This window comes from Dromaius novaehollandiae, chromosome Z (genome assembly GCF_036370855.1).
Source record: "Dromaius novaehollandiae isolate bDroNov1 chromosome Z, bDroNov1.hap1, whole genome shotgun sequence".
NCBI classification, from domain to species: Eukaryota; Metazoa; Chordata; class Aves; order Casuariiformes; family Dromaiidae; genus Dromaius; species Dromaius novaehollandiae.
In genome coordinates, this window is record NC_088132.1 from 48836402 (window position 1) to 48852355 (window position 15954).

The 15954-nt window shown below is 43.9% G+C and overlaps 1 protein-coding gene across 1 annotated transcript in view; it reads left to right on the top strand.

Annotated features, from left to right (window-relative positions):
• The first annotated feature begins 707 nt into the window (after nucleotides 1-707).
• LOC135324954 (RNA polymerase II elongation factor ELL2-like) overlaps nucleotides 708-15954 on the top strand; it is a 53891-nt gene continuing 38644 nt past the window's right edge. Inside the window, exon 1 of the mRNA XM_064502135.1 lies at nucleotides 708-1042. Coding sequence (XP_064358205.1) covers nucleotides 911-1042 — 132 coding nt within the window. The 5' untranslated portion in view covers nucleotides 708-910. The remainder of the gene's footprint in view (nucleotides 1043-15954) is intronic.

Sequence of the window (15954 nt, forward strand, 5' to 3'; positions counted from 1 at the left end):
AGTAACTTTGAACAGCCCGGGATATTGAAATGCAGGTTTACAGTTCTGTTTTGCCACTGCTTTGCTTCAGGTGGGAATATCCAGCATCTCCTGTGACAGGAAAGTGAACCGAGAGACTGTGCCAGCAGCCAGGGAAACAAGAGAGCATGTTTTCCGAGAAAAATGAATAAACAAAACTGAACCCGACCACCAGTTTCGCATGGGGAAGGGTGGAGAAGAGCCCCTGCAGCTTAGGTAGGTTGAGGACCCGCACCTGCCTCTTGTGGTAACACAGCTGTTTTCTAGGGAAAAGCCTGGGCGCGTTTAAAAAACTTTCCAGGGAAATATCTGTAAATCTGTGGTATTTGCGGTGCCAGGCGCCGCGGTGGGCGCACCCCCCGCCAGGGAAACCCCCGGCGTCAGGCGCCGTGGCCGCGCACAGCCCGCCCGGCGCGCGGGGCTGCTGCTGCCCAACTGTCGCCAACCGCCTCGGCCGCCGCGCGCGAAGAGAATCACGTGACAGCCCCGGTCCCACTCACCGGGAACGTCAACAATGACATCAAACGCGCTTAAACGCACTCTCTGCTGACGTCAGCCGCGCGCCCCTCCCCCGCGCCCCTCTCCTCCTCGCCCGCCGCCCCGCCGCTAACCGCCGGTGAGCTCCGCCCCGGCCGCCGGGGGCTCCTCCCCGCTCGGCCAATCGGCGGGCCGGTGGGCGGGCCCGCGGCGCGACGGGGGCGGGGCGCGGCGGCGGCTGCGCGGTGGCGGGGATGGCTGGGACGTCAGCGCCAGGATGGCTGTAGCTGCGGCGGTGGCGGCAGCGGCAGGAGGTGGCGGCGGCGGCGGCGCGCGGCCCCGGCGGTGGCGGCGGCGGCGGCAGTAGCGGGGCGGCGGCGGCGGCGGCGGCGGCGGCGGAAGAGGGGAGCGTAAGATGGCGGCGCTGCGGGAGGGGGGCAGGTACGGCGTGTCCTGCGGGAGAGTCACGGCGGACAACATCACGGTGCTGCACGTCAAGCTGACCGAGACCGCCGTGCGGGCTCTGGAGAGCTACCAGGGCAGCAAGGTGAGGCGGGGGCCCGGTCGCCGCGCCCGCCCGGGGCCCGCGGCAGGTGGCGGCGGCGCCCTGTCCTGTCCCCCCTGTGGCGCCCGCCGCCCCCTCGCGGCCGCCCCCGCGTCACGTAGGCACCGGCCGCGCTGGGGCGGACGCGGGGGGCGGGCGGCCCTCGCCCGCTCGGCGGGGACCGGCCGCGGCGGGTTTGGCCGGGCTGCCCCAGGGCGGCGGCTGCTCTCCCCTTCCCCTCCCCGCGGCCCCGGCAACTTGCCCCATCCCCCTCCCCCCCCCCGACGTGGCTCCGGGGTCGCCGAGGTGCCCACGGGCCGGGGGGGCAACGGCCTCCGTGGCGGGGCTGCTACGCCCCCCCGCCTCCACCGGGGACCGGGTCGCCCTCACGGTTGTCCCCGGGCAGGGCTCGCCCGGCGCCCGCAGAGGCGGCTGCGGGGCTCGGCGCCTTCCCGCGGAGGCGCAGGGTTAGCAAGGGACCCTCCGGTGCGCGGGGGAGGCGTCGTGGGCGCCCAGAAGTGCGCCGTGAGAGGTGATTTGACTTCTTATATTATATTCTTTTATTTTATTTCACTTTTTTCCCGTCGAGGGTGACCTGATTCTGCTCACCTCTTTCAGAAAGGTGATTGAGCGGTTTAAAAATCTTGATAACTTTTGCCAAAATTAACTTTAAATCTTGTTTGCTGTTCAGAAGCTGTGTACACTGGTGGGGTAGTTTCTGTAATTTCTCTCTCTCTTTTTTTTTTAACCGTAGTTTTCCGATAGAAATTTGAGACCTCAGTGCACTTAGTGGAGTTAACAGTGGCTGTGTATTGCTGTGTGCTGCGAGTACGGGAAGGATTAAGCTCTAATTCGCCTATATCTTTCTATTACTTTTCAACTTAAATACCAATTTCGGTTTTTTTTCTTTATACTTCCCACTTTCTGTGTAATGTTGAGTAGTGGGGTTTTGGGGAGTGGTGTGTTTTTCTTGATAGTGTGCAATGCAGAAGCTGGGGAGAGAGAGGTGCTGATGTAGCATTTCTTTTCTTTTCTCTTTTTTTTCTTTCTGTGCCAGCGGGCTTTTATCCAAAAGGCCTTGAATCAGCTTCTAGCAACACGTCTTAAAGATAGGAGAAAAGTTAAAAGTGATTGTGTTAAAATGAGACATAAAAGCTCGATGGTGACTTGTTTGCAAGTAATAAGCTTTTGACTGACACTAGATTCTCTTCTCCAAACCCGTTTTTTTTTTCTCTTTACATCCTCCGTCACACTAAGGACTGACTCAGACTTGGGCTTCCCAGAACTGACCCCCAAATTGCTCCTTTCCCTATGACTAATAACTGCTTCTCCTTCCTCCATAATAAGTGGGTTACTTTAAAATAGAGCATTCAAGTGTGCTGTTCTGTCTCCTCCAGCATCCTCTGTTTGTTTTAACATGTTTGGCAGCTTGCTTCCATGTTGCACTTAGGATTTAGCAGTGTCTACTTGGCCCCCGTTTCCCTGCTGCATAATTACACCACTGCTTGACTTCTTTTCTTGCCTGTCTGTGATTCTTACCAGCTGTAAAGCTGCCAGCTCCAGGGGAATCAAACTTTGATTTGCAGTTACAACCCTTTTTCTGAGTGGGGATTTGCAGCTATTTCTGAGAAATGCTTAGTTTTGGAATTTCCTCCGCCCCCCACCCCCCGCCACCCTCCTTTCTCCTTCTCTGGGTGGAGGTTGTGCTGGTGGAGTGCATTGATTACTGCAACCCTAAGCCTTAGCCATCCCTTCCACCCTTTCAGTCCCTTTGGGTCTTATGCATTATTCACGGTAGTGAGAGCTCAGATGCCGGAGCCAGCTCCGGAGAATGCCGGCTGGGCAGAGTTAGATGTCACTCATGCTTTGTAGGCTTTTAAAGACACAGCTGTTCTTGTGAACGACGGGCTTAAAGATGGCTTTCAGGTCTTAAATGCTAAATGAAAGTTGTAAATTGTTGCATATTCTCCATATTGTGCCACTTAATTCGTAAACTTTTAGGAGCTCTTCAATATGCTTTCTGACTGAATTGGTTAGTCTCGTTATTTATACAGTTAGAAAGCATTTCTTTGCTGGCCTCTGAAAGTCATGGTGGGTTAAGTAATCATGAAAGTTGGCTATGGAAGTGATTTTTATCACTATAAATGCTATAAAAGGTTTGAAGTGAACATATGTGTATACAGTGTTTAAAAGTGACTAACGTATTTGATATTTGCAGTTTAAGCCATCTTTCAAGGTGTGAGGATCCTTAAAGCATAAAGCTAATTTAAAGTAATTATTCAGGATGAACAAGTTCTATGGTTTTGGAAAAGGTTGCCTTCTTCCAGGTAGTATAATACACATGAAACATACTTTTCAGACTGGGATATTCCCCTTGTGACTGGAGCCAAGCATCAAGGAGTTCAAATAATTCAACGTTAGAAGTTAATGTTGTAATTTAGAGTTGATTTCTGAAAGGTTATCCACACACTATAAAAGTGATCTATGTAATGTTGTAGTTTGAAGTTGGACACTTTTGCATGTTAGAACATATGACAGCTTGGAAATTGTGCTGACTGCAATAAAACTGTTTTCTTTACTGGGAGAGGTTTAATTATTTCCCTGTCTTTTTTTCTAAACAAAGATCAATTTCCAAGCTCATGTCACTTTATGTAAAAATGAGTATGCCTCGTCTTCAGGATATAATAAACTGAATAAAGAATTACTTGTGATTACGATCAGGAAAATATTGAAATAATATTTCATATTTCATTATTTCTTCATCTCCATAACTGTAAATGGGACTCCAGCTTGTCCAGCAGACCCATTTACCATAATCTGATACTGCAGGAGCTAGAATGTGAGGGGCAGTGCATACTGTTCCATTTGCATAGTGGTAAGTGAAAGAATAAATCTGTCATGTAAAACTTTAAACTTTGTTTTAGCCACTGAAATATCTGTTTTTAAAAATGGTCATTTTATAAATTGAGTCAAATGATCTTAATTTTTGCACTGACAAAAAAAACTTCTCAACACTATTCAAGAAGTGGTCCTCAGAGTTACTACATTTGAGATACCTTTCGGTTTTGGCGAGGTTCTCGCATTTGAGCAAACTTGCATTTGGGGGGGGGAAAATGGGGAGCTGAGAAGAAACACTATCCATTTAACTTTTAAATGGCTCCAGTTATGATCTACCAGTTTACACATCTCTGCAGTGCCTGAGGAGGGCAGAATTTATAGATCTGTAGTTGGTAATACCTTTCTTCTAGTTTAATGCTCAGCTACATTGCTGACCTCTCTCAATTCTCACTGTGCAATTGAAAAAATGTGTAATGAAGGCTTAAAGACATTGTAGAGAACTGAAGAATGCTATAAAGTGAATGCAAAGAACAACCTACAGCTCTGCTGTTGCCCCTGTTCTGTGTTGAAAGATCTTATCTATGTAATGCAAGCAATATTTCAAAAAGAGTGTAGAGGTGAGAATTCAGGATAACCCTCAAATGACCTACTTATCCCATCACTTGTAGAACCTAGGCAACGTGTAATCAGTCTCTGTAATTCCTGAACATTCTTTATGCAAACTATTTAAATTTCAATGACATGCTTGCTCTGTATTGTTACCTTTGCTAAGGATCTGTTTAGCTTGTATGAAAATTAAAGAAAACTCAGGTTCTTGAGTTCTTTTGAGTTCCCCTTCCCCTCCACCTCCAACTTCAGAAATATAGATAAAGATCATATTTTCAGCAGGCCTGATTTGTTCAGCTTAGTATAGGTAGTGACAAATCCTGGTTCCCTACTTAGCTTTATACACTCTGCTTTCAAGGCATGGGGTAGACTGAATTCGGATGACAGAGAACATTCTTGTTTAGAATCGCTTGGATAGTATTAAGTAGTATGAGTAAAAATACTTGAGCATTATCTGTGACAGTATTAATTTAAAGCATGACTAAATGTTTTATAATCAAGTTCTGTTTAGCAGGAAGTAATACTTTGGCTTTAGTTCAGTGAAGTGCTGCATGTTGCCATCTGAAATCAGAACTGTAGAACTGTAGCAGTGTGTTGCAGCTGCCCCCCAGGAGAACAAGGGAATAGTGAGAAGTACAAGATCACTTACAGGAATATGGCATATTTGTCCCATGTCTGAGGATATACAGGCACAATGTCAGCGATGCTTAGATGCAGACTCTCTGGGGTCTTCAGTTGGCACATCTGAACAAAGAGTAGTGCTAAACCACACACAACGTTCCTCAGAAGTAAATGTACATGACACCATAAGGATGGTGCTTTCTAGATCTGGCTGAGCCAGCTGAGGCTAGGGTAGGCAGACCTAAAAGGACATAGTGTGAACAGTCCCTCATCTGCTTCAGGCACAGCCATGTGGCTTAGCTCAGGGGTGCCTGCGGGTGAGGCCACACAGCAAGGCTTAGGTGGTTTGGCATCTCACCGTTGCCAAAAAAGACTTTCCTAGCCATGATACATTTCCCTCCCCACCTGATCTCTTGCATACTACTCTGGGGCTTGCTTGAACCATTTTATTTAGTTGCAGGGTTCATTTTTCTGTGGGTTTAGTGCTGGACTGACAAGCGTGAGACCTGACATAATGGAAGGAAGTAGAGAGCATGTGTCTAGGATAAGAGATGGGAGCAGAACCTGCCTTTTCAGTGCCAGCTGACTGTTAGATTAGCTCAAGTCATAGCATGCAACTCTACCCTTGGTCCAGCGGAAACTAAAAAATTGTTTTTTTACTGGCTTAGCTATAAAGTTGGCCTACTCTGTGATCATCAGAAGTGGTATAACGAGAACAGGTTCAAGAAATGGATTCATCTTCCTGTGATGCATAGTGAGCACCTAGGTTCTCACTGGTGATGGGCTGACCTAACCTCCTGACTACTTCTGAAGCAGATCAGGGAATACTGCACTGATCTTTGCAGAGCAGTGGGGGCAGTACTGTCTTCAACTGACATAGCTTTTTGCAAAACAAACATCTATCTCCAGTGAAGTTTCAGCTTTGATTCCCCACGTAAAAACAATTTGAATAGTAAGTCTTAATCTGTATGGGATTAAAGCAAATGGTTTTGGCCTGCAAAATCTGAGTTTTTCAGATCAGAGGATAGTTGTGACTCTTGGGACTTCGTTCCTTGTATTTGAGTACCTTAGTTCCAAATTGCTTTGAGTTTAGGTGATTATTTATTCTTCAAATAATCATTCAGATGTTCAGCTGTAGAGATTTTAGAGTTAGTAGGTATATGAAGTGCAATGTTTGCTCAAGTTGCCTGATGTCACTGTCTTCCAAGCAGTTGAAATGGAGTCATAGGACTCTGCCATATTTGATTTAGCAGGGTTGAAATCTTCATGACTAATATCTGCTGTAAACTGCTGGGGCTTGGGGTGGGTGATTGAGAAACTTAGTTTTAAAAGTTTGGCCTTTTGGAAAAGTCTACCAATGTTCTGCTTTGAATGGGGGTGAACTTCTGTTCATAGATGTGGAAATTTTCTTAGGTTTTACATTTTGTTTGCTTATCAGTCTGCTCAGAAGTGGATGCATTGCTAGTTTTTTTTTTTAAAGCTGCAGTTTGCATATGCTAAGAGTTATGCTGATGTTTAGATGGAGTTATAAGGACTGGCTGTAGGACTTGGGAAAGGTGCAAGGGACCCTGAGAGCCTGCCACAGGGAGGAGCTACCTCCAGATGAGCAACTTGGGAGTTAATGAGGTAGGAGGGACTGAAAAAGGGTTAGAGGGAGAACTAAAGATGATGAAATGAGAAGATAGCGAAGATAAGCCCTAGAAGACCAAAACAAGCAGACTGCAGACTGAGGTAACTGGGACTGACTGAGAAAGCTGGGAGCCACAATTATTTGGAGCTCTAAGTGAGGAGCCCTGAGGCTGAGGTCCGTTCATTCCCATTCCTCAGATTTCTAAGGGAAGAGAATAGGAGTGAAATGAGCTAGCACTGGACAAAAGGAGAGCAGGAATTATGTTAAGAAACATAGTATCAGTTTAGGAATGGGAGTATGCAAAAGGGTCTCTTAACCACAGTGCACTTCCAGAACCTAGAGTGGAGCTAAGAATGCCCAAGTCACTCCCTTCTGCTGTCAGCAAATAAGTAAAAATCTACTACTAGTACATTTGCTACCACTATGTAAACTAGTCTTACAGGGGAGTAATATTCACTTCTATGCAAAAGAAGGGATGCCTTTGTGATGTTTCTGCATTTTGCCTCTAAGTTGCCGGTCTAAATGTACTGATTAAGAGTTGATGATACATTGTGTAATATATTTTTGTTTGATTTCTCAAAGTCTAAGACTGCATGTATCTTAAAATGACGCAATTGATACTGCAAAGTTAATTACTGATTTAAGCAATACAAGTATTCATTATAAATACATTTTCATCATTAATTGGCTGATCACAAGCTATTTTTAGCCTGGTTTCTTATGGCAACAGGGCCTGGGTGATGTTACTCTGCATGTTTTTGTGTCCTCACAAACTGTTAGTGGAAAAAATCTTAATTCCTGCAATTTCTATGAAGTAGCTAAATGAAGGAGAGGCACCATTTAACAGGTGAGTTAAGAAAAAGGCTGCAGCATGAGCTCACATCTCTGTTAGAGACAACAGGCTCCACATGGGAGAGAGACAGTTCAAATGACTGAGTCTGTTTAAGCAGTGCCCACCCCTGAGCTCTTATCTCTGCTCCCTTCTGTGAGCTGATGGATGTGTTGCACAGCTGCACTGATATCATACTGGCTAATTGGTCTATGTGAAAAATAATGCTGTATTTTGATACACATTTAAGCTGGCTCTGCTACAAAGAAGCCCAGACGCCCTTCTTGCCACTTACTATTCTCTTTCTTTACTTTTTTACCCTTCTGGTGCATTTTTTTTCCCCTCAAAGATTTGACCAGCAGGAAACTGAATTGGGAGGAAGGGTGACTGCCTGGTTGAGTTAGAGCAGTGTTGCTGCCAAACCAACCAATCTACTGTGAGACACACAACTCTAGAAAACAGGTTTTTTTTCTTCCAGTACTATCAATAGCATTATTCCCCCCCCCCAAAAAAAAAAACCCCTTTACCTTGTTTGTTTAGTGTACAGCAATCTAGTATGAAGGTGAAGATCAGCTAATGTCAGAAGACTGTAGTTAATGAGACATGGGGCCACAGGAAAAACTTGAGGCAATCAGACAATGTCCTAACAGACTGGATTGTTTCTGCCCTTGCCATGGGGTTGCTTTAATGCTAATTCTTTATCTGCACTCTGCACAGATGTTCACTAAAGTCATAACTGAGCTGAATATTAGGAATGAAATTGTGAAGTGGCTTGAACAGATCTGAGTTTTCATGGCCCCGGAAGAGTTCTGCAAATGCCAGAGGGGACAGAATACACGGAGAGAAGTGAGACCTTCCTGTTCTAGGAACTGCGAGCTACTAAGCTGTATGCCTGAGTTGATGTGACTCTACCCTTAGTTTGAGACTTATTCATACATCAATTTAAGCTGAAATGTGGGTTGCTGTGAAAAGGAGTCATCTTTTATACCCTCCAACACGCACATGCACCCTTCTATTGGTACTAGCGGTTGATGGCCATGCAGCAATAATACAATATTTTTTTTCCCAATATAACTAAGTAGATCTGAGTTTCACTTTGGGTCTGTACTTCTACCACTTGTACCAAAGCTGTCTCTGTCTCACTCCACAGGTATAAAACCGATGGTGTGGTTCCAGGAGATGCAGTGAGCTGATACAGTGCTCTCTCTTGCAGAAAGGTCCATCCCCTTGCGTGCAACTGCACACTTGCTCTGCTTGTCTTGTTCCAGTACTGCTACCAGTACAGGCAGTCCAGATTTAGCACTGAGCAGTGGGAGAGCCTGTTTTGGCAGCAGTCTTCATTTGGACTACAGTTTACCGTAAGCTGGTCTGTGTTGCAATGAAAGTAAGCAGGAGCTGTATGTAAGAACATCAAGTGCCAAAGAGTGTCAGTTAAAATTAGAGCCTGGATTTCTCAAGCTGACACTCAAAACTACCAGATAATACTGTTCATAATATTCTTGTCCTCCAGTTCTTTGCCTGTAAAAATGGTGGTAATAACCCTTGTGGCAAATACAAGGATAAATGCATGGATGTTTGTGAAGTACTGTTGTGGATAAGTAGAGCAATGCACTTCCTTCATAGGAGAGAAGCAGCGCTATGTTTTATTGCAGTAAGACAGTGACTTAACGAAGTGCAATCGTAAACAAGGCAATGATTTAATGAGGTTTGATGGCAAGGTTCACTCAGTTATTTACTGCGTGGAGGACAGGGTCAACTGAAAGTGTCAAGGAAACCCTCTCATTGAGTCGTGAGGTTCAGAAAGGACCCCCTTGCTCTCCAAACTCCTTCAGAAGGGAGTCTGGGTGTGGCTGGGTCCAGTCCTAGTCCCAGACTTGGTCAACAGTTTATGTCTAAGAATTGTGTAAAGTGTGCAAAGGAGACTTGGTCAACGGTTTATGTCTAAGGGATTATGTGCACAGTCAATCAAAGATACAACCTAGCAAAGTTTTGCAAAGTTTCAGTGCGCTCTTAGTCACTTACTGAGGATCTGTCGCGGGTAAGGAATCTCTCAACCTCGAGGAGTAACCTTGAGAGACGTCCCTGCTCAGGAGGAGTTTCCGCAGTGCAGCTCACTGCTGTGTGGGAGAGCTCAATGGGCTCTGGGCTGCCCCCTGTTTATGGGAGGGGGAGATGATTGACTCATAGTCATATTTGCATGCTAGATGGGTCTTAGTTGGTGCATGCTCAATTAGACCCTGCCTACCTGCTGTTTACGGGGAGGTAAGGTTGAAGGGGAGAGAGCACAAGAGGGGGAAAGGTGCACACTGTCACAAGTACTCATCATATAATTGAGCACTGTGTCTTTAGGGTTTGTATAGTGTGCCAGAATCAAGTTGTGGAGGCATATGTTAAGTTTTTCCAATATTTTGGGTTTTCCTGCTTACCAAGTACTGTCTGGAGATTGTGTGAAGACATTGTGTATGGAGAAAAACGTCCGTGTAATTCCAAGAATAATCACAATGCATACACCAAAGAAGTCCAAGTTAATGTTGTATCTCCATATCCATGTATTAAAATGGCTTTGTCATCTCACAGCATAGTGATTTCAGTATATTAAACATTTGGAGATTAAAATTAGCTAGCTGAACTTCATTAGAAAGAAGCCTAGCTGGCTATTTTGGTGTTTTAACCTTTGCACTAATTTGCAAGCGTGACCTGACTGAACTGATTGCTAGAATGTCTACATAAGAAATATCCTAGGTGGTAGTGATACGGTTTCTGTAATAGTTTAATAGACTTAATCAGTGTGTATAGTCTTTCTTTCCAAATGGTGCTTCTTTTTCTTTTTGTGAGGCCTCTGTAATTCCTCTGAACAAGTTGTGTTGATATACGGCCATGCTGTGAATTGAACAAATAAGCTTTTACAGGCCCGGTGAGTGGTTGTAAACCCTGAGGCAGGAATGAGAGCCTGCTGAAAGGTTGAGGAGGGAAGGGAGGAGCTCCCTAGGTTGGCATCACTACCAAAGCACCTGTATTGTGGAACTGCATCTTGTCCTAATCTCCTTCTGCCTGACAGCTCTTTAAAAGTTATCAAAACATATACAATTCTTATTATATGTCAGAATCTCTAATGTGCTGATTATAAAGGTATCTTCTGTTCACTCTGACTCAGCTTGCCTGGAAAACAGTAAATAATTAGTCTCATACACAAGGATGGTACCTTACAAAAGCTGAGTTATTTACAAAGAACCAAATGTGTGCATGGATCTTGAGTCTTACAAGCAGACATAGTCCCTGCCCAAAGACTGTTGAACAACACAGTGAATGTGGAGAGAACAAGCTGGGTAGCCCTTGATTTTTTTTTTTCCTCCAAAGTTAGAGATTTCAGATCTTAATGTAATACCTCCTCTTGGTAATTTTTTTAAACCAGTCCTGTGTAGGAAAGTCTTTATCTTAAATAAAATTTTCAGATGCAAATAGTAATTACTTGAGTAAACTATGCCTAGAGCTGTTTGCACCTTCGGTTTTTGGCTGAACTGACATTTGATTATTACTACTCTTACTTCAATGAGGCAATACGCTTCAGCTATTTGTTTAGGCTATTAGCAGTTCTTCCAGGATCACTGCGGGGGGGGGGGGGGGGGGGCAGAGGAGCGATCAGCTGGATGCAAGTGAAGTGAGAGTGTCAAATTACTATTGAAGGAATGATATGAAGAAATAGGTAGGGCGTGGTGGTCACTTTTCAGGATAGAAGCAAGTCAGCTTTAGTTTCCCAGGGATCAGTCCTGGAGCGGTTTGGTTTTTTTGGCACATCCAGTGGTGATCTGGAGAAGGTATTGAACAGTGAAATGTCCAAGCTTGCAGGTAATACTAAGCTTTTTCAGATGATCAGAGACTGATGTTGAGGAACTCCAGAAAGATCTCACAAACCTGAATGAATGGCAAAAAAGGTGGCAGGTGACTTTGCAGCATAGATAGATATAAGGTGACGCACTTATGGAAAAATAAATTATGCATGATGCTAAACTCGGGGCAGTAGCGGGTGAAGAAAGAGATCTTAGAGTCATGATTTTCGGTCCTCTGAAATCATGAGCTCGATGCGCAGCAGCAGCCAGAAAAGCTAGAATACGTTGGGCATTATCAGGAAGGACGTTAAGAAATATGCAGAGGTGTAACTTCACTGCTGTTTGAAGCTCTGGTGCATCCAGAGCTGGTGGATCCCTAGTGACATTGACTTGTGCATCTGAAGATGGCTGTAAGGGAGGGGAGTTGCCCTCCTCTGCACCTTCTCCAAAATGATCAAAGGGATGGAGCAGCTGCTGTACAAGGAGAGACTGGAAAGGCTGAGCTCTTCAATTTGGAGAGAAGGATGGGATGGCTATGACTAAAGCTTAAGAAATTGTGGAAAGGATAGATGATGTGAAGGTAGAGCTGATATTTACCATATCTTGCAATGTTGGAACTAGAGGGCACTTGATGAAACTAGTGGATAAATTTAAAATGAGGATTAGACACATTTCCTAGAAAACAAGTACATAAATGGATTCAAAAAACGACTATGCAGCAATATACTGTCTACTACACCTAGCAAAAGTGTGGGTCATCAGGAAGTATGAGGTGAATGGGTAAAGAGGCATCCTATGTGCTCTCTCCCTAAAGAGCCTCTTCTGATGCCATGTCATGGTTTCTCAGAAATTTCACGTTCCTCTCTGTGAGAAAAGAAAATACAGAGGAAACCGAGTGACCTTGGGACAAGAAATGAAATAAAGAGAATGGGCATTTGGGCAAGAGATGAAAAGTGAAAAAATGGGGAACCAGAAGGGAACACCATACAGGACACTAATGTAGTGTGTCCAGAGGGCCAGTGGCTTCTGCACAGTAGTGCTCTGTCAAGAGATGGGCTAGGATGGGAGAGTGGAAACAGGCTGCACGTTTGCTGGGATTCCACCTTTGCCACGTGTCTCTCCCACCCAAGTTCAAGATCCCCTCTTTTGGTGAGCTTAATGATGAGCTTGCCCAGTATTAGCCATCTGACTGCCTGGGTGGACCACCAGTCTGACCCAGGAGGACGTTTGCTCTATTCCAATAATCATGCCCTAAGTTTAAGCTTAATGTGGGTCTCTGAAAGAAATGTTTGTTCAAGGTGGTAGGCTCATCAGAATTTAAAATAGAGACTAGTAGAAGGTTTGGTTATGAGTAGTCTTTTTCCCTTCTCCCCAGCATAAGGTCCTGTGCTACAGATAATGTGCTAGTGAGCTGGTGAAACCTTTTTGTTTGATAACCTGCTAAATTTAGACTTTTTATGGCATTTCTTGTAACTGAAGTGGAAAAGGTTGTTGGTTCAGCCTCTCTGGATCAAAAACTAGCTTATGTTAAATTCTGTGAGCTATTGTACAAGCACGATGGCTACCACATTAGCCTACACAATCATTGCATTACAATGTCTGATTCAGTGTTTTGTGAAGTACTTTCATACATAACTTTTTGTACAGAACACTAAATTTTACTTTGGAAAATTGAAGCTGCAGATGAATATTAGGATTTGTAACTGAGTATGTTAGTATGTAAAAGTAACACATGTAACCTATCACATTTTTAAGCGTTTTTCTTGCTGGATAAACAGATGAATTAATTTTGAAGTGAGCTCACTTTAAAAACTTGTCGGCTTTAAGCCAGAAGGCTTGTGAATGGGAAACCTCACCAGAAATAGATAAATCTGTAGCAAGCCATTTCAGGCCCTGCTGTGCTTAAGGTTGTATGTTTTGTTGGTTACTGTGCAACACAAGATGTGTGAATCTCCTACCATGAAAAGTAAGCATGATCACTTTTAATGATGCTGTCCCCCACCCCCAGCCTACCTTGTTCATCTGGGAACTTCACCTTTCTCTGTCCTGGTGTATATGATGGTATTATTTCTGCTTGAGCTTTTCTGGATTTTGTAATGCTAGATGCTGCTCACAGGTAACACATTGAACACTGGCATAATATTACGTGCTTTCAGGCTCTACTGAACTTGAGTTGATTCTCCTTGCATATATGTGCCTTGTGGGCCCAGGTAGTGCTCAGTACCCAAACACAAAAAACCTCCCTGATGGTGATACCTCAGCATTGCTTAGGGTGAACTTTTGAGACTGCTTGAGCTGATGTAATGGCTTGTTGCCACTCAGTGTGAGACTCGGCTGTTAATCTTATGCTCCTGCTGCTTATCCTGTGCTGGCTCTAACAGTTGTCAGACTCCTCCATGAACAGGTTCAGTTCATTAGCAAGCCTGAAGTAGGTAGTTTTCTGTTGGATTAGCAAGTTGAATTTTTATTGCAGAGGGGTGAGGCAGGAATTAGTAAAGAAGCAGGAGAGAGCAGAAGTGGGACCTAACTTCCCATTTTAGTGATTATGAGCTATTATATTTGCTTTTTCAGGAGTAAAAGGTATGTTAATTAGAATTTCATACTTTGGTGCGACTCTTTCACTATGAAAATGTTTGCAGTAGGCTAACTATAAAATCCAGTTGACAAAGCCTGGTAAATTGAGTTAGCCAAGGGTTGGGGGGGGGGGGGTCTCTTTGTTTGTTTTCAGAAGTGTAATTTCAGAAGTCATTAAAGCTGAACAAATTCAGCGTTTCTACTCAAAGGGGATATTCTTGCTAGCAAGCTCCTGCTGGCACTGGTGTTTTTGCTGTTATATGGTGAGATGCATAAAGGAGTTGATCTGAGTACAAGCCAGTTTATGACAAAGAAAAGTAGTTTTCAACCAGACAAGCTTCCTGATTTTACTCAACGCTTGTAAGTCTTCATGGACTGTAACGTCAGCACAGAAGTGCAGGACATGTCCATCCTCAGTATTCAGGAATAAGCTGCACTTACTATTGTGAAATTATAGAGGCAAGGCACAGGCAGCTCTTACGCTTTTTGGCTGCATTTCATATTTCTTTTGGCAGATGTGTAGCTGAAGAAGTCAGGGTTGTTTGGGGGAGCTCAGAGCTTATTGGAGCCTGCTTGATGATGTTGCATCTTTTTTCATCTTTAAAATGTATGTGAGCTGAGATAGTTAGCTTCGCTTAAGAGTAGTTAAGTTCAAAAGGGTGGTGATCCTTCTGTTTGTGGGGAAAGCAGGGGGCCCTGTGCTGCTGAGCACAGCATGGAAGTTCCATTGATGGGAAGTTTTGCTTGCAACATTTCAGATATTCTTCACAGTATTGGTGCACAGAATGTAAGTTAAAACCCCTGCTTCAAAACCTCTCTCTGTGTGATACAGAACTTTCTGTTCTATCAGAACCGTGATCGCTGTATATATGGAGGGGTCTGGTTAACGTTGGTAGTTTGTCAAACCTGGGAAGCAATAGAGGCATTAATGCTATCCTAGTGATTAAGGCCATGCTTTTTCATATCTTTCAAGTAGGCTGATACCCAAAACTCAGTCTAGTTATTGAATAGTCTTTTCAAAAACTAAACAAATACCAAACTGTAAGTGACCAGGACTTAAGGACAGAGTGTTTGAAGGAAAAAAAAAAAACGCCTTTTTTGAACTCTTATATTTAAGTAATATTTAGAGGAGAGAGGGAGTTTTTTCTTTCAGTGATAGCTGTACCAAGTATGCCCAAGTACAACTTTGGGCATAATTTTTTTTGGACTCTCCACAGTGCCTGAGTGTCCTAGCTGAGAATGGCAAAACATCAGATTTCGAACTTTTAGGTGCTGAGTGGAGCTGTTCAGAGCTGCTGGGAGCTTGGTTTTGCTGCTGGGGAGCGACTGGCGGGAGCTTGGTTTTGCTGCTGGGGAGCGACTGGCAGGAGCTTGGGTGTTTGCTCATGTGGAGGGTCTGCATCATAGGAAGGCATTTGAAAAGTAGTTTAGTTGGTTGTGATTGGATCCATCATATGTGTTCTGTTCATGCAGCAAAATATTTACTAAAGCATGGGGGTTTGTAATTTTGCTCTTAGCTTTCTAAAAACTTTTAGGCAGTTAAATGAGTAACTAGTTTAAAAAATTTTTTTTTGATTAGTACTGCTCAAAATCATTAACACTGCAACATGAACCCTTTTCCTATTTTTAGTTGTTCAGTCATAGTACTATTAGACAAAGTTATATCTGGTTTATTAGTGAAACTTAATTGCATTTTCAATTTCCCATTCAAGTCAGTTACATATTCATTTCCCATTCAAGTTTCTATTTAAATTTTGATGTGTAGAATGTTAAAGAGAAGTTTAATCTTTTTACATTTATTATGGCTTATTTAGAGAAACCTTAAGAAGGGTTGTTAAATCCAAAAGCTTTTCTGCTTCTTTTTTCCTGTACAAAGCTTTTCTGCTTCTTTTTTCCTGTACTAGTTAGTCTAATAAAACACCTTGCCTCTGCACTTTTGTGTGTCCTTAGCAAAAATAATAGAAGTGCAAGTCTTTTGTTTTTCTTAACT